A 19,755-nucleotide genomic window follows, 5' to 3' on the forward strand; every position below is an offset into this window, starting at 1 on the left:
TCCTGACGGCTCCATTCCGGAAACCAGCTTTTGACGCCATCCACGGCCTGTCCCATCCAGGCGCCAAGGCCACCACAAAGCTGATGAGCCAACGATACGTCTGGCCCTCCATCTCCAAAGATTGCCGAGCGTGGTCCCGAGTTTGCATTCAGTGCCAGCGGTCAAAAGTGTCACGACATGTTTCGTCTCCGATCGGTAACTTTACACCGCCGTCGAGCCGTTTCGAACATGTGCACATCGACCTGATCGTGATGCCATTTTCCAAAGGATATCGGTATTGCCCCACCTGCGTCGATCGATTTTCTCGATGGCCAGAAGCGATACCGCTCCAAGACCAGACAGCAGAAACCGTCGCCCGAGCATTTTACACTAACTGGGTTGCCAGGTTTGGCGTCCCACTCCTGGTAACTACAGACCAAGGACGGCAATTCGAGTCCTACCTATTTCGATGCTTGAACAAGCTACTAGGGACGGACCACCTCAGAACCACGGCGTACCACCCGGCCGCCAACGGAATGGTCGAGCGACTCCACCGTCAGCTCAAAGCTTCCATTAAATGCTTGGACTCTGACACGTGGGTCCACACACTACCCACTGCACACCACTCCGTCTTTCTGGCGAGTTCCTGGGTTCGACGTCTACGATGAACCTGGATAACTCCGACGATTTCGTTCGCGACCTGCGCCAGCACTTTCAGGCGCTTCGACCAGTCAGTGGCACCAGGCACGGTGAGCGGAAGATCTTCGTCTTTAAAGATCTCGCCACCGCATCCCACGTCTTCGTAAGGCACGACGCCGTTCGGCGTCCGCTCCAGCACCCCTATGATGGACCGTTCGAGGTGGTTTCTCGAGCCGAAAAGCACTACACCCTCCGAATTCACGGTACCAACGTCCCGGTCTCGATCGACAGGCTGAAACCAGCCTTCATCGCGGTCAACGAAAGTTCACCGGAGGACGCTGTAAATCCGAACGAGGACGATGAAAACGAAGGAATTCTTCTCTTTTTACCAGGCGAGAACTCACCCCCGGCCCAACAACCCATCCCACCTGCTCCAGCAGAACCAGAGTCAGCAACACAAGCGCCAGCAGTACGACGACCTTACACGACCAGATCAGGTCGGCAAGTTCGTTTCCCCGAGCGTTTCCAGGCGGGGATGTAATGTATCGTTAATCACTAGCAAGGGGGTACTGTGAGGATTACAGATTCCTGCGTTACGGTCATGGTGGCGCTGCCAACCATGTTAACGCTTCCCCCAACAGAGGGCGCAACAATCTACTTAAGCCTCGAAGTAAGCATCTTAAACGGAGATAAGCCGAGGAAGCCCAGCCAAATAGCAACCTACCTCATGTAGCATTTTGTGTCTTTTATTATATCTGTTTATATATTTTATTTTACTGTTTTATTTTTTAACCGTCTAACTAGGAGTAGGCAGATAGAGGCCTAGTTAGAAAACCATTTTTTTTCCGCTAACTAGGAGTAGGCAGATAGAGGCCTAGTTAGCGCATGTCCTGTTCTAGTTATCCCGAGGTTAATCAGGAGTAGGCAGATTGAGGCCCGATTAAACCCCAGCACCGACCAAGTCGTCACGCTGTCCCAAAAAATATATCACACAGTTAAGTCTATTCACTAGATTGTCAATGTGACAGTTCAATTTGAAGTGATTGTCAATATAAACTCCCAGAAACTTTGTAGACTTAGAAACTGTGACATTTTCGCTAATTTGATGTGGTACTGTGACTGAAGATCTATCCGTGCTAAAAACCATGCACTCCGTTTTGGCAATGTTCAACTTAAGACGATTTTTGCTGAACCACTGATTTATATCATCCAGAATTGTCTGGACCATCTCCAGAGTAGACCCAAAAGAGGGGGATCTGAAGATAACATTGGTATCATCAACGAAAGATTCAAGCTCCACATGAACTCTCAAAAATATAATCTGTCATAGTTAGGGAACGCACCTAGTCCAATTTTGCCCATTAATGAATTTTACCGAGGTATTTAAGATCCTCACAACCCTCACATTTTCAAGTTTATAGGTCTTGCCTTTCTGGATTTATCATGTTTACGGCCGACCGGATCTTCATCAGTGAGTTGAATTTTATCAATTCAAAAGGGTCTCAAACGGAAATGGTCCCGGTTTGTGACATCGTCACGGTATGATAGAACGATCTATTCGAGAACGAGCTGATAAACACAGAATACTTAACATCATGGTTTATTATTTCCTTATATTAATCTCATAGTCCAAATCATCGAAAGGAAAAGCTTAATGAAGCAGTGGTGGCTAGTCAGTACAAGATGGTGAGGCACATCAGAAACTCAGTTATTTTCCTAACAAGAGGGGAAAGTGATATTTTTGCTCAACAGACTAGAGTTGACCGAACGACGCGAAGCGGAAAGTACCTTAGCCGTAGCGTAGCATTGACTGTACTTGTCGGTGCTCCTAAGGCTTTTCGAGGGAGGTTTCTCAACGTCAAGATAGTGATGCCGTCCGGTGTTCTGGATTTCCTGAACGCGAAACCAATAGCTTCCGTTCATTCCTTTCTCAAGTCTCTCCTCACTTTGCGGTTGACGTCTTCAATGTGGTTCAAATTTGCATAACTACAGCAGCATTGGCCTTCGAGGTTATCTAAGAAAGCTTCAGCTTTTTCTTCTGGACTGTATACTATTCCTTGCAAACCGTGAATCGGTGAGGTTGGTTTTCTATATGAGCGCAGTGCTTTGGCCATCCGCCAAACGCTGTTGTCTAGTGTGGAAAGAGAAATTAGTTTCTCATCTTCCCAACCTTTCTGAAAGCCTCCTTGACTTTAGCGTTGAGCTGATTGAACACTCGACGGTCCTCAGTGCTGAGTGTGTTCTGAGCTCTACGCCTCGCTCTGTGCTTCTCCCTGATAAGCTCCTTGATATCTTCTGGGATCGAGATCTTCTGCCAAGGCAAAGAAGTAATTCGTGCTTAGACGTCCAATGACTTTATGATGTTCTTCGACTCGACGGCTGAGTCCAGTTCCTTGGAGTCTTATATGAGTTTGATCGGGCACATATTTGTTTTCATCTGGTCATGAAAACCTGTCAATTTGTCCATGACTTGGTTGTCGATGGATCCTCATCGAATTCAACCAAAAAAGGATTATGATCGGAAGCTCATATATGGCTGTGATCCGATGAACTTATGGGATGTTCTTAAACATCGCGATGTCCAATACATCTGGGCGACCTATCAGCCCGTAGTGAGTTGGCTCATTCGGTGCGTCTATAATGATTTCTTGGTTGTTGTCCTTAAAATCGTTCAGAGTTCTTCCACTAGTATTGGTGATTCTACCATGCCATGCTGGATGCTTGGCATTCAGATAACCTGCCATCATTGTCGGAGTTCTGGGTTCAAAAACACGACTCAAGTCCATTTTGAGTAGTTTTCGACCTGGAGGTAATCAGTTTTATGTCATCGAAGTTGGTGTACACAGTAATTGCGTTGGCTTCCAAATGCTCAAGATCGGGTAGATCTATTTCCGCGTGAGCAATTGGACTTCTTGATCAAGATGGCTGCTTCACTTTTTCTCGCTTCATTCCTGTCCCTACGATAGGTGTGGTAGTTGCGGATTTTGAGAGAGAGGCATGGTTTGAGGTGGGTTTTTGATGCTGTCTGCATTCCAGACGTCCATCTCTAGGGATTTGGAGTTTCTTCTACCCTCCATTTCTACTTCAGAAATTTAAAGGACCGGGGTTTCTGCGCAAATTTCCTGGGCAGGTGGACGAGAACCAAAGGGGTAGGCTTTCTCTTTGCCACTCTTCATCCTGAAGGCTCCCGTTGGGTGGAAGCCTTGTTTTTTTAGATCCTCTTGGATGGTTGACATCTCAACCGTTTTCGGTTTTCCCCTTAACACCACTTTTAAAACTTTGTTCTCTTGGAGGGAAAAGAGTTTTATGGAAGATCCTTCTGATCGAAGATTTTGGTAATTCTCCGATAATCTTCAACTCCTGCGGGTTGTATTCTAACCCCATCTTCAATATTCTGACTCCTCAGAATATTTATTTGCATTTTTAAAAAAAACGGGTTCATCTGCGACCAGTTTTCTTTGGTCCGCAAGATAATTGAAGGAAATATCGACTTTTTCTCTTCCGAAGCAGCCGTGCCGACTTTTTCTCTACCGGCGCCTCAGTTTTCCTATTCTTTTCCCTAGAGACGAGTTGGAACACCTCGTCATCATCCTCGTCATTGGAGACAATCTCATCTATTTTACTTTTCCCCCGAGTCGATTGATCGACTTCCATATCAATTGACGCCTCCTCATTGGTCGAAGTTGCTCCTGAGGGGTAGTGGCCTTTGTTTGTCGATTGCGTGAGCATCGCTTCGAGCTCCTCATCACTACGGCTTGGAGCAGCTTTTGTCTTCCTTAGCTCTCTGATCTCAGCCATAAATCCTAAAATATCTTCGTTCGTAATTGGTCTGGTGACCTTACTGTCAGTTTTTATTTTATTTATTTCACGAATAAACAAATATTTCCTCTTCATTCCAAGCTGCTATGGAATAGTGGGAATCGCTACACTCACTGAATGTCGCTTTATTTACAGAAAGTACTAAAGTACTTGAGCTGTAACGGAACACTAAATTCACAATACGCTTACCACGTGTTCTCCCTCTCACACTTTGCGCACTTCGCTGCGCAACATTCACTCTACAACGTCTACCACTCTAACTTTTTCTGCGTTCTTGAAACTTCCATCCAGAACTATATACAGGGCACAGTTTCCGCCAATTATCGGCTTCAATATTAGCTGACACCGAAGAAGGAATCACCAATAAACAGGGTGATAGCTTCCGGTTAAACCGGAAACAGACTTCTACTTCCTTATTTCGATTGGCATACCCAGTATATTATTGCATCATCAGATAGCTTTTTGATGACGATTCCGGCAATGTCATACCTTGGGTGAAAACTCACCGGTTTATGAGTTAATGGGATTTCTATAAAAAAAAATGGTGGCGATGAAGAATAACATTTTTTCGAATTTTTCTGCAAAAAAAGCATTTTTCCAAAAAATTTATGACAATTTCGGCAATATGTCATACCTTGGGTAGGAACTCAACGGTACATGAGTTAATGAATATAGTTTTTTGAAAATTTCGACAGAAAAAGCCTTTTTCCAGAAAAAATTTTCATAAGAAGATCATGAACTTGGACAACTCTTATTCATCAAAACTCTAGATTTTCAAATTAGAACCTATATTTTTTACTATTTCAGTCGATCCTTATTACCAAAATAGTGGGGGTTACTCCAGCAAACCTTATACATAAAATGAATACTCAAAAAATTATCGCGGAACAACTTTAAATGAGGAAAAAACGCAATTTGACTCCCGGAAAACACAGAAAGGAACTAAAATTCGATTTTCCCATAATTAAATTGGATATTTCAAGAATTGTAATGAATTTTTCCTACTAGCGTCTCGAAAGTATTACTTTCCACACGCATTGACGTTTGGAAAGTAGCACCTTTCCAAATTCGTGCGGAAAAAAGCCCTAGTATTCATTTTCCGCACACATATGCATACGGAAGGTGAATAGAATATAATAGGAGAGAATAGTTTTATTCATCCTGAAAGACATTTTACAATGCATAGGACATATCAGAAATAACTAGAACTAAAGAATGTCATTTAGATATTCCTCTACACTTTAATAACATTTCTGTAGCAATAAATTTTTTACTACTTTACGAAATTTTAATCTATTCAAAGATTTTATGTCATTGGGCAATTTATTGCCTTTATTTGCTTGTGTTATGGTTAGGAATCAGTGACGGCTCGTCAGGGTCGGCAGGGTCGGCCGGGCCGACCCAAAAATTATTGGGAAATAGAAAATAATTCTAGATATTCAATTCATTGAAACTCAATCGGAGTTATCGACTTCGATATCCAAATTCCCTCGGTAATGAATATTTCCACTCAGAACAGGAAAATATAACTTATACCGGCCAATATTTTCTTTCGGACCCACCTAATATTCGATTTCCAAAGCATCCAGCGTTGTTATTCCCTTTCATAAATTGTAACAAACCACAATCGTAAATGGTTACTTTTCGTAACATCACCCCAAACAAGTTATTTCAGAATTGTACGTAACACCGTAACATTAGGTCTGAAATGTAACACAAATATTACAATTATACAATTGCAACTCCTGAAATGTCACGTTAGGTCGGCCAAGAGCCGATGGCGGAACCAACGCTACCGAGAGCACTACGTAAAGGAAAAGATACTACGACATACGCCCAGAATACGACCACTCAGTAGAACGGCACAACAACTCGATGTTAGGTCGCTTCCCAATACACAGGGTCGGCTGGCCGGTTATCCTATTGCAGAGCGTCAAGCAGCAACTTTTCACAGTTTATTTCAAATATTTGATAATTAAATGAATGGTTAATTATGAGACATTATGTCTTAATCAGAAAAGAACTTATTTATGCCGTTCGATAGTAGCTATTGAATTTCAGATCATGAAAATATAATTAATATATTCAAATGAATGGTTAATTATGGGATATTACGTCTTAATCAGAAAAGAACTTATTTATGCCGTTCGATAGTAGTTAGGTATTGATTTTCTGATCATGAAAATATAATTAATATATTCCTAACTTTGAAAACATCCTGATTTCAAAAGTTCTATATATATATATATATATATATATATATATATATGTGTGTGTGTGTGTGGCCGACCCACATCTCGAGGGCACGAGCCGTCACTGTTAGGAATCGATCCAATATGCAGATTCCTTGTACCAGAAGTATGAAAACAGGACAATCTGGCAAAACTCTGTTCTCTTTACCCAGCATCAGGAAGGATTTTATAAATATAATATACATGGTAGTGCCAATGTTTCATGCTTCATAAATAATGGTCTACAGAACGATCTGTTATTTATTACAAATATCATTCGCAAAATACGTTTTTGAGCTACAATTATTCTGTGTAATTCGAGCGAAGCCTCTAGATCTCAATATTATATGTCGAATACAGCATACTTTAGTAGACTGATAATAAAACATCGAGTGGAAGCGAACTTCTGTTGATAGCTTAGTAGGAAGCAGAGATTTTTTTGCTAATATATTCGATATGGTCAGTCCACCTCAAAAATATTCCCCAGAAGCCTGGGTATAAAGTTCACTCTCGATGAAACTTGGAGCAATAGTGTCAAAAGCTCGCAATAAATCAAAGAATATACCACCAGAAATTTAAAAACCCTTACTGGAACATATTGGAACCCAGAACTGTTTTTGTTCTTCAGTTTATCAATAGAGCAATAGCAAGGGTTTTTTCCGTACGCAAATATTAAAGAGTCGCGTCAATCATAACATTTTGGCATGTCTCTACGAGTATGCGGCAATCATAAAATTCAAACGTTTCTCTATGCGGCTGAGCGCACAAAAATATATTTTCTCTAACTTCAGTTGCTATCAAGACAAAAACTCTCCGTGGAAGTGTTTCATTTGCGCTAGTGGGAAAAATATTGTCCCTAACTCATGTGGAAATTGCCTTTTGCGCACTCGACAGCTTAACCGAACGACACGAAGCGGAAGAGTATCACTTTCCACACTTGTTAGGAAAATAACTAATATAATTGAAAATTGTGGTGGTTTAAGGATTTCACAACAATCCCAACGAAAAATTAATTAAAATCCATGGAATTTAAAATTTAGTTATCCAAACATCAAATTTTAGTTTCTTTCTGTGTTTTCACAGACTACTCCACACAGTGAGGTATTGCGGTTTTTCCTCATTAAGGTTCTTTCACGATAACTCTTGAGGTATTCATTTTAGGTATAGGATTTGTTCGAGTAACCCTCTTTATTTTTGTACGTAGAATCGACTGAAATAATAAAAAATATAGGTTCTCATTTGAAAATCTTGAGTTTAGATGAATTTGAGTTGTCCAAATCCATGGTCTTCTTATAAACACCCTGTTCATTTTTCGCCCAAACCGCAAACAGTCTTATAATACTACGTATTTGCAGAATGGAAAAAAAAGAAAATTTTTTTGGAAAAATGCTTTTTCTGCCGAAAAATTCAAAAAAATGTTAGTCCTCACCGCCACCATTTTCTAATAAAAATCCCATTAACTCATAAACCGGTGAGTTTTTACCCAAGGTATGGCATATTTCCGGAATTGTCATCGAAAAAGCTATCTAACGATGTAATAATATACTTAGTATGACATTCGAAATGAAAAAATATTTAAGGGAGAAAGATCATTGTCTCAAACCCCAATATGCGAATTTTCAGCTCAAAATTATGTTTAGTTTTCCATCAACAACTAATAGGCCATCTAGGTGAATCACCCTGTATAACTGTTAGGAGAATGGAAATAAACATCTGTTGCTCCCCATACCCTGCTGTAGTGTCGTGGCTTGGGGTATTGCACGGGGTTTACGATGCCAGGTATGCAAGGGATCAGCACTTCATGCCTGATATACCGACATGTGGAATCTGATGTCTGTGGTCATGTCTCGCGAGCAGAGGACACATGCCGGGGGATTTGGCTTAACCGCCTGAACCGAGTGTATGAAAGACACAATAAAAACTTTCCCCAAGACAAGGTGGAACAGCGTATGCCGAAGTCTGCGTGGCTAGTGGGAGGATCTAGTCCTGAATATGCGAACTCCAGATACCAGGCGACCTCTGGTTTAATTGGCCTTCCAGGGGCATGCGGGGCTCTGCCTCTGGTGACTGAAATTCCCTAGCTGCACGTGGGACTTCATATGGACCAGATAGAAAAAACTAAAGAAGGGTCTAGCACTAGCCCTAATGTGCTAATCGAGGAAGTGCAAAGCCTCGCTCAGCCTGAGGAACAGGGCGCAAGTCCTGACCCCATGGCGGAGGAAATGCTGCTGAAGAGCAGCGATGAAGAGGTCGTAGCTGGCCTCGAAAAGCTGACGGTCAGGAGACATAGACTCTCCGGGGCCGCCAGAAGGAGGATGAAGTTCCTTCTAAAGAAAGGGATGGCTCCTGACGATGCCAGGAAAGAAGCCTCCAAACCAATTGGTCCAAAGCAGAAAACAGGCCGAGGGACCAAGAGAAATAGGCGAGGCTTCAAAAGTCGCACGGTCCTCAGGAGGTGCCGGGGCTCAGGCCTCGGGTGCCTCCAAAGTTCAATCCTCGGGAGCTTCCGGGGCTCAGCCCTTAGGAACTCCCAAGGGTCCCGCATCAGGTGGGCCCACCTACAGCCAGGCTACCGCTGGTCTGAAGGTGGGGATAATGCACAAAAAATTTCCAGAGGTGATTTTGGACATGGACCAACTAATGGCCATCAAAAAATCGCTAATGGAAGAGATTATTGCATTGGGGAACGAGGACGCCATAACGCCTACGTTCCACCAACTGCATATGAGGCCAGGCTGGCTTGGTCTGACATGCTCTGACAAAGCCACTGTGGAGTGGCTGAAGAGCATACAGCCAAAACTCAAACCTTGGGAGGGAGCTGATCTGAGGATAGCCGAAGAGGCAGAACTGCCTCACCCGGAGATCCTGGTCGGATATCTCCCCGACAGCCATGATCTCTCCAATGAGAAAATTCTCAAGGCGGTAGAGAATCAGAACGCAGGGCTCAAAACCTCCAGCTGGAGAGTCCTTCGAAGGGGACCATCAGGACCCATGCTCGAGATTGTCATCTCGGCTGATAGAACATCGGTCGAGAGACTTAGAGCGAAGAATTGGCGGATAAATTACTTTTTCGGCCAAACAAATCTCCGCCTTAAGGGACCAAAGACAATGGCCGAGAGGAGAGGAGCTTCTCAGGCCCCAACCTCTGGTCCGGCGTCGAAAAGGCCCAAAGGGGAGGTAAAGAAGAAGGTGGTGAAGCCTCCAGGAAATGAAGAGGCCATAAAACTGACCACCAGCTCTGGGGGGAGGGCTGATCCGCCAGGGCGTGATAAGGGGGGGTCCGACGGAGAAAAACCGGCGGTCCCTTCCGAAAAGCCTAGCGGACAACCTACCTCATAAGGAGTAGATGTCTGACATGCCTTCAGATAAACCTCCAGCACTCGAAGGCAGCCTCTAGTGCCTTATGCTGGAGAACATCTAGAAGGCATGTTGACATAGGGCTGATACAAGAGCCCTGGATCAATGGAGGCCAAGTGAGAGGACTACCAAACAAAGTATATCAGACGATATACTGCGATAAGGCAGTAAGTCCAAGAGCCCTAATAATACTCAGAAGGGGACTAACCTGTCTTCCACTTACAGAGTTCCTGACAAGGGATCTTGCTGCGGCATTGGTTGAGGTGCGAACTGAGAACATCAAGATGCAGCTTGTTATCGCCTCAGGATATTTTCCAGGAGACGCCATCAGCCCACCACCGGAGGAAGTACAACGCCTCATCGAATGGTGCCGCATAGAGAAGAAACAACTTATTCTGGGCTGCGATGCGAACGCACACCACAAAGTATGGGGCAGCACAGATATAAATCATAGAGGTGAGGATTGACTTGACTTTCTATTTTCTACTAACATAGAGATAGTAAATGTGGGTAATAGTCCAACCTTCATGAATGCGATCAGAAGGGAAGTAATTGACCTTACACTGGCGACACCTTTTATTGCGGGGATGGTCAAGAACTGGAGGGTCTCAGAAGAGCCATCCATGTCAGACCATATGGCAATAGAATTCAACGTTGAAGCAACTGCTTCAGCTGATGTTGAGTGCAGGATACCCAGGAAGACAGACTGGGAACTTTACATAGCCCACATGAGTTCTGATCTGAAGGGCCTGAAATACAACATCAGCTCCAATGAGGATCTGGAGAACGCCTCTGCTCACTTCACATCATGTCTGAAGAGGGCATTTGAAAACAGTTGTCCACTCAGGAAGAAAACGATCTCCAGAGACGTCCCCTGGTGGAACAATCATCTTGAAAACCTCAAGAAAATTGCTAGAAAAGCCTTCAATAAGGCTAAGCGAGAAGGCAGCTGGAATGCCTACAGACTAGCCCTGACCAACTAGGCAGCCCTGGAGAAGCTTCTGTGAGGGAATAGATAAAACGGCCCCAGCAGCTAGACTTCAAAAGGTACTATCTAAGGATCACTCAAACCCAATTGGCCAAATAAAGAAGCCATGTGGGGAATTTACGAATGATCCTCAAGAGAGCCTAAGAGTTCTACTAGAGACTCACTTTCCTGGCTCCAGGCAGATTACCAGTGAAGATGGGGCCCCCGCTGGGGAAGTATACAACCCCACCAGGTGGAATTCTCAGAAAGCTGGTAGACTATTCACACCAGAAAGAATTGAATGGGCGATAAAGAGCTTTCAGCCCTTCAAATCAGCAGGCATGGATGGTATTTTTCCAGCCATGCTTCAGAAAGGTGTTGAAGTACTTATAGCCCCGATAACTGAGCTCTTCAAGGCCAGCTTTACAAGGGGCTATAACCCGAAATCATGGAGGGAGGCGAGGGTAGTATTCATACCCAAAGAGGGTCGAAAAGGCTCGCCAGAGCCTAAATCCTATCGACCCATATGCCTCACCTCCTTTCTCCTGAAGACCATGGAGAAAATAATTGACAACAACATACGAGGCAGTGTAAAACTCCACAGCAAACAGTTTGCTTATAGTGCGGGTAGATCTACTGTAGACGCCCTTCATCATCTTCTTAGAGAGGTGGAAGGCACCCTCAACGCAAAGGAGATTCTGCTTGCAATGTTCGGTGATATCGGAGGGGCCTTTGACAATACCCTACATACCTCCATATGCAATGCAGCCAAAAGGAAAGGGATAGAACCCTCCACTGTTAAGTGGATATCAGCTATGTTGAAAGGACGAACCGTTACAGCCTATCTGGGAGAAACCGAAGTGACTGTGCTGACGTGCAGGGGATGCCCTCAGGGAGGGGTTCTATCACCCCTGCTGTGGAGCTTGGTCATGGATGGCCTCTTGGAGAGGCTTACAACAGGCGAATTTCACGTCCAGGCTTACGCCGACGACATAGTGGTGACGGTTAGAGGCAAGCATGTGGGCCCAATAAGTAGCCGAATGCAACTTGCTCTCAAAACTATTGAAAATTGGTGCGGGGAAGAGGGGCTTACTGTCAACCCCTCGAAAACATCAATAATCCCGTTCACTAGAAGAAGGAATCTCGACCTCAGAGCTCTGGTCTTAAATGGTCAGACTCTGCACTTCTCTAGTGAGTGTAAATATCTAGGTGTTATCCTGGACAGTAAACTGAACTGGGGGAAACATATAGATAAGACTCTTTTCAGAGCCACGGCGGCTATGTGGGCATGCAAAAGACTCTTTGGAAAGACATGGGGAGTGAAACCGAAAATGGTACTGTGGTTATACACAGCGGTGGTACGCCCTATTGTCACCTATGCATCTCTAGCATGGTGGACAAAAACCGAGGAGGTCACCACACGCATCAGGTTGCAGAAAATGCAAAGGCTGGCGTGCATTGGTGTCACAGGAGCTATGCGCACAGCTCCTACGGCAGCGCTGGAGGTCATACTAGACTTGCCTCCCTTACACCTACATGTAAGGAAATGTAGCCTGCTCGAAGCAATAAGAATTTCCCATAATGGAAAGCTCCTTCCGGGGAACTGGGTTGGACATATGAGGATACTGAATCAACTAGATTCAAACCTCCTCGCAAAACCATCAGATATTATGCCAACCACCTACGATTTTGAAACGCCCTTTGAAACGGTTATAAATGACCGTCATAGTGCAATAAGTTTCATGAATCGTCTAGACAAAAAGTCATCCATATGGTTTACAGATGGATCAAAAACAGAGAAGGGCACCGGCATTGGGATATATGGACCTAGACTGAGGATCTCTAAAGCCCTGGGAAGTGAGCCCTCGATTCTACAAGCCGAGATAATGACTGTTTATGTATGCGCCCAGGAGTGTCTCAAAATGAACCTCAAAGGGGCGCATATCTACATCACCACGGACAGCCAAGCCACGCTAAGATCCCTGGAATCGTGTTGTCAGGGGTCTCTGCTGACTTGGGAGTGCCGTAACACCATAAAGCAACTGGCCAGAGGAAACAAGGTGACTCTACTATGGGTACCAGGGCACTGTGGTGTTGAAGGAAATGAGAGAGCGGACGAGCTTGCAAAAAGTGCATCTAGGCTAAGACCTGCTGGACCTGAGCCTTTCTGTGGGATAGGAAAAGACCAATACAAAGCTGCGGTCCAGCTATGGGAGTTGAAAAGTAGGACAATCCACTGGACTAACACTCCCAGACTTGCTCAGGCGAAGAAATTCGTGAAGATTTCACCTACTTACACCAGAAAACTCCTGAAGCTGTCACGAGCGGAGCTTCGGGTGATGGTGGGACTGCTGACGGGGCACTGTCGGTACAAACATCATTTGTACCGTATGGGTAAGTCAGCAGACGAGATTTGCAGGCTCTGTGGATCGGAAGTAGAAACTTCTGAACACTTGATATGCAAGTGTCCAGAGCTGGCTGGCCTAAGAACCATTCACATGGGCAAGCCGGTCCTGGATACCAGAGAGGTAATGGCCAAGGCCCCTAGGGAGGTTGTCAATTTTATTAACGTCGTTGACGACCTCCCTGGGTTTCTATGAATGAGTAGGGTAGTGAACAAAAGATCTGCATGGTCGCAGTTCCCGGAAGGCTCACCGAAGCAAAACGACCCCAGCTCAAATAATAATAATAATAATAACATCTGTTGCAGGAGGATATCTCGATGATTCAGAAGAGTAGAATTTTCTAATAAAATATCGTCTTAGGACAATATTCCATCAGCTCCCATATATCGAAATGAAACAATTCCAGGTATATGGACCTCAGCCTAGTATCATTTTCCACACTTGTAAAAATAACTATAACCTGTTGAATTGAATTGCACGCATTAATTAAAACCAAATCGAATAAGTGTGTAAAGCATCGTGTATAGCAATGAGTGAACGTGGCTTGTGGTGCTATAGATTTGATTTTTGTCTAAAAACCGTTTATTTCTCCCTACATTACACTTGCCGCATCATACGTTGAGCCACTAATTTTGAATGCAAGTAGAATTTTCCACATTTTGCAGATGAAAATTGAATGAATTTTCAGCAGAACGACCAGAACTTACATCATAAAATCATCTGAATCGCCCAACAAGTTGATCATTTATTAAATTACGGAAAATTGGGAATGGCAGCTTAGTCAGTCGTTTCATCAACTGCACAGGAACAAAAGGTTTTGGTATTTCTTCCCCAATTTTTTTTTAAAGATAACTAAGACAACTGAAAAGATTAATTCATTTTGTATGGTTTTAGATGTACCATAAAAAACTGATCTACTCTGTTAATATCATTGCAAATACGGTCAACAAAATAATTTATTCAAAGTTATACTGCCAGTAAGCCAGAGATACTTTTCATACCTTGTATAATTTGAAACTCCCGATTTGATTTTTCAACCCCAGCCATAGTCACAGAGACATTCTGGACCTCTGGAACAGGTAGCTATATTTCTTGAATTATGTATAATTTATCCTCATAAGAATGACTCGAAGTATGTGGATGATTTATTAAAAAATTCACAAAATCACAGTAGTAGTAACTGTTGTTTATTGCCTCTAAACAGATAGCCATCCACATAGAGCCCTTCACAAAATCACAATAACTTCAATACTTTCATTTACCTCGGGAACATGAGACGACTCATTCGGTCCCGCTAAATCCATTTCGCTTTCTGATAGTAATTGAGTCGATTAACAAAATGAAAAGTCCTTTTCGAAAAAAGGTCCACGAACACGGAGACAAACTCAACGACACAGTCAAAACACAGCAAACGGTACCGTCAAATCACAACAAAGTGAAAACTACCGATTTCCCGAATAATGCAGAATATTTGCCGTTCCCCCTTTGTCCCCCTTCGAGGAGACGACCGCGGCTCTAAGCACGCTGCATGCATCCCTTATTAGAAGCCGCTTTCAAGGGCGCAGGAATATTCTCGATTTCTCATCGCGTCAATGTAGTAGATAACGCGATAGACAAGGAAGCTCGTGAGGCATGCCTCGAAGCGTTTACTCTTTAAAGAGGAAGAGAGATTATTATACAAGAATCGTGAGATTGAGCATAGATATTGTGGAACCCAGTACTGTACCGTATTATTCCGATTAATACGTGTAATTTCCAGAATCTATTTGGTGAGGCTCTACCTCATCAGCCGTATAGGACGAGCCGCCAATGTTATGAAGTTGAGAACAATTATTCTCCTAATGGTTTTGGACAGAGCCGTATGATATTGAGGTAGGACCACACCAAGGCGTTGACCGTTCGGCAATATTGATACATTCTTCTTCTTCTTCCTTCATAAAGACGATCTATGTCTGGCCTCTTTCATTTGTAGATATCAGGTCGTTTAAAAACTTAACGTTATTTATTTTCAAATGATTTGGAAACTGAAGAATAACAATTTTCAATATTCTAAATAAATATTAGATTATTCAGAGGTAGCCAACGCGGTTCTCTCTTCGGTACGTGTTATTATATCATATTATTTGCAAGGAACCAATATTCATTCTCATAAATCCGAACATAGAGTTGTATTCGTTTCTATACTTTGATGTGATACACATCCAAAAATATATGCAGTTCCTAATCCGCTAGATGTTTTATTTCCGAATTCATTCAACAAACTTGAATGAGCAACGTGTTCACTATAATAGTCTGCACATGATTAACTTTGCTCATGTTCTATGTGGTAATTTCAACTAATTTTTCATCAACCAATTAATTATTAAAATAATTTAACTATAAAAATTCTTTTGATTAGAAATTACCTGCAAAGCATAAGTCACAGAAAGACCAACAATTCCTGTACTGAGTCTATCCTTTTCAAATACACAAAAGAGAGCTGAAAATAGGATAATGATATTCGCAATGGATTCCAGCCTTACTGCTAACCATCTATTAGCAACAAGTCCATAGAAGTAATGTGCTTGATTATTGTCTAGCTTCTTATCTGATTCTGCTATGAATCTTTCATTTTGAAGGAAGGCTCTTATTGTTGATGCACCTGTCAAAGTTTCTCCAAAAAAGGAAAAAATTGGTGACCTTGAGACTGATTCCATTCTTTTTAGTTGTCTACATGTGCTTTGGTAAATCCTTTGTATGAAGAAGAAGACTGTAGCTGTCAGAACTATTAGAATGAGAAATATTGGGAAATTATAGCTGATGACGAATAGTGTTCCAAACAACTGAAAAACAAAGAGAAATAAATATGAAAAGAAACAGAGTAGATTGATGCAGAATTGATTGGCAAAGAGAAGTTTCTGGCAAGGGTTTTTATTTATTTATTTTTATTTTCTATATTCTCAGACTTATTTCTCAGAAACCACAGTAGAGTTTCGATGAGACTAACTTAATCAAACTTTTTTTTTGAAGAATAGTTGTTAACGATGTTTTCGTTGAAACGGCGTTAAGCATACCTACCTACATAAAAATCCTATCAGCAACGATATTATACCAAACTAAGTGTTAGTTTCTGGATTATATTCATAGTTGAAAACAAAATTTGCCATTTTGGCGAAATGAATGATAACTTGAAATTAGCGAATCAAAAATTCTGACGCAAAATGTGTGATATTTGTTAGGTAAAACATTGGAAAATAATTCACACTATTTTTAGTTTAAGGTACTTGCTCAGTATGTTTATGAATGAATTAATCTAAAAATTAAGTAACATTTTTTATCACCAGCCGAAATGTAACTTGACGAAGCAATAGTGTTGGCGAAAAAATTGTCGCAAACAATAAAAATTAATGGAAATTACTTTGTTTTATCATTTTAGTTCGTATTAATTTGGGGAGTACACAAATACCAAGAGTCACCTATTTACGCTCATCATAAAACATTCAATTTTGCCACTTATTTCTCATTTGGTACACCAATGCCTCTTAATATGTTGAGAGTTATAGGTACATATTTAATTATGTTTTTGAGATGGAAAACCTTGTTTTTAAAAAACTTTATTTACAAGAAAAAGACGAAAGGTACAATGAGAACTAACCGTCATGAACTGATCTTTTATTGACTGACTAAAAAACAATGCATCTGAGAATTTATAACATTACTTATCTCTAATGCAAAATGTGGCGTGATCCTAAGCATCACACAAAGAATAGCTAAAATAGCAAAAATACATTGTAAGAACAAAGAGCGTATTATGGTTACAATGGGCATTCATTCCACCCACATTATCTCGTGTTTGAAATTGATGAGTTAACAATATTTTATCATGAAATATAAAGTAACAAATGAAGATTCGAAAATTTGTCGTATGATCAGAATGGGGTCGTATTATGTAATTCCTCCCCTTCTTGGAAAGAGGTATCACCTTGCTGAGGTGTAGCTTTTAAAGATACATTTTTTCTGAAATATCTACAAGCAAAAGCAATAATAATAATAATTATAAGTTTTGTCAAAATAAATGCAAATGTTATTCCTATGGGTTGAAGATTCCACTGTTCCAAGTCTTTTAAGACGATGTCTGGAATATCTTCATTCTTGATATCTTCTTCTTGAGAATCATTCTTGATAAAATGGGTCTGCTTGGGTAAAATAATATATTTTTCTTCATTTAAGGTGGTTAGAGGAAAAATTTCTTTTTGTGAATTACTTATAGTACATTTAGAATGCAACAAGGCCATTGGCGGAATAAAATAATTAATAATTTAATTTGAAGAATGCATTTCTATATGACTTTTTTTGGCTAGAAATAAAATATTTCCATCTTCTAATAATTTCAAATCTGAATAGGGAACTGATGTGGTTCTGGTACAATTTTCTTTATGGGTTTTCAAAACGTTGATGAGGCACCTTGGAGGTTTCTTCAGGGATTCTTGATTACATAAGAAGTCCTTTTCAACTGGATGACATTCACTTGTCGACCATTGTAATATTTCTTCTTGAGATAGCAAATAGGAATCGGTGTAAGGAAGGGTGTCATTATTTTGTGATAGGAAGTAAAACTTGTACAACTCGTATTCTTTTTCATAAATAGTTGAAATCGATATTAAGAACAATGACATCTTGTTTTTGAAAATAACTTTCGTATAACAAAGTTGATAATAGTCTTTCAAATGATGAACAGGGATTATCGTAACATTTTTGATTAATTCAGAAAATTTATTGTGAGGCAGAATAGATTCGTGTAAAAGATGTAATCTAGCAAAACTAACTGCCGTTTGAATTTCGTCAATAGTATTTTTAATATCTTTAATTTGAAATGTCATAAGATACATTTGTTCGACTTCTTGGAGTGCAGGTACAATTTGTAATAATTTCAAATTTTCAGTTATTTTTTGAAATTTATCGTAATATTTGTTCTTTAAGTCATTAACTACAGTAGCAATATTCTTTTGATTCCTCATTAGTATATTCTCATTTTTCTTTATGCCATCGAAGTAATTCTTAAATAATTCCTTATCATCTGAATCTAAGGTTCCAAATGAAATCTTCGATATTTTTCCACCGAGATTAATAAGTCCTCTTTTTGTTTTTATATTTTCATTCAATAATTCTTCGAGGGCCTTGATATTCAATTCATTGGAATGTCGTAAATATTTAAAATTCGCTGTTTGTGCGAAACCTAGTGGTTCTTTTCTAATATTCTCAATTTCTTTCTGATATTCGCTAATTACTTTTTCAATCTTACTTAAATCAATATGATATATTAATTGCAAATTTCTATTTGTATTAAATGCTCTTTCAAGTTGTATAGGTAAAATATTATTTTCAATAGAAATAATTTCTAAGGTAAATGATTCTATGATAATCTCAAGTAGTGGTGAGTGTCACGATGAAATAATTCATTTTCAATCTGAAACAAAAATTAAAATTTACTTTTTCCGTTGTTTCAGAATTTTTTTATGATAAATATGTTTATTCTTATTATCTTGTATACGATGTGAATCAATTTCTTTCGCATCTATCTTTTTGAATGCAGGATCAAGTTTTCTTGTAATTGGAGCTTTAATATAAGTTGGGTTTTTATTAAGAGGGTGCTCTTCTTTCGCACGTTTCTCATAATTCGTTTTTTCTAAGCGAATTGACTGTTTATTTCGCTGTTTTTCTATTTGTTTTGTGATGTAATTCAAATTTTCAATATAATTTTCTACATAATTTTGAACTTGTTCATTATGCGTACGTTCAATGGGTAATGAGTAATTTAAGTCTGCCTTAATAATTTGCATGGGAGTCATTTCTAAACTTGAGTGATTTGAATTATTATAACTTAATAAAGCTTGAGCTAATTTATTTTGAAAAGTAATGTTTTTACCTTCAACAGTTCGCAATTGTTCTATAAGTGTTGAATGAAATCGTTCCACCAATGCATTTGAATTCGGGTTATAATTTGTAATGTAATGAATTTCGATTTTATGCACTTTACATAGATCTTGTACAACATTATTTTAAAATTCAATTCCGTTGTCACATGTTATTCTATTAGTTATACCATAATGGCTGAAATAAATTATTAATTTATCTACAATTTCTAATCCGTTCTTTTGAAGTAAGGGATAACATTGTCCTTATCTAGAAAATGAATCTATTATACTTAAACAATATGTTAGACCAAATCGTATTGTATCGCAATAAAGATGAGAAAAGGGTTTAGAACCAACAGGATTAGGTTTATATTGTAATTGAATTGGTGTTCTTTCGTATTTACTTTTCTGACAATATTCACACGAATTTATGTAATTCTGAACATCTTTATTCATATTCGGCC

At 40.5% G+C, this 19,755-nt stretch overlaps 1 protein-coding gene across 7 annotated transcripts in view; it reads right to left on the reverse strand.

Moving 5' to 3' along the window:
* Positions 1-19,755, reverse strand: part of LOC123679983 (multidrug resistance-associated protein 1-like) — a 398,343-nt gene that overhangs the window by 53,551 nt on the left and 325,037 nt on the right. For all 7 annotated transcript variants that reach the window (XM_045617593.1, XM_045617595.1, XM_045617597.1 and 4 more), the window contains one exon: positions 15,803-16,219. In XM_045617593.1, the coding sequence (XP_045473549.1) occupies positions 15,803-16,219 (417 nt within the window). The remainder of the gene's footprint in view (positions 1-15,802; positions 16,220-19,755) is intronic.

The sequence above is a fragment of the Harmonia axyridis genome, chromosome 5, assembly GCF_914767665.1.
Source record: "Harmonia axyridis chromosome 5, icHarAxyr1.1, whole genome shotgun sequence".
Lineage (NCBI taxonomy): Eukaryota > Metazoa > Arthropoda > Insecta > Coleoptera > Coccinellidae > Harmonia > Harmonia axyridis.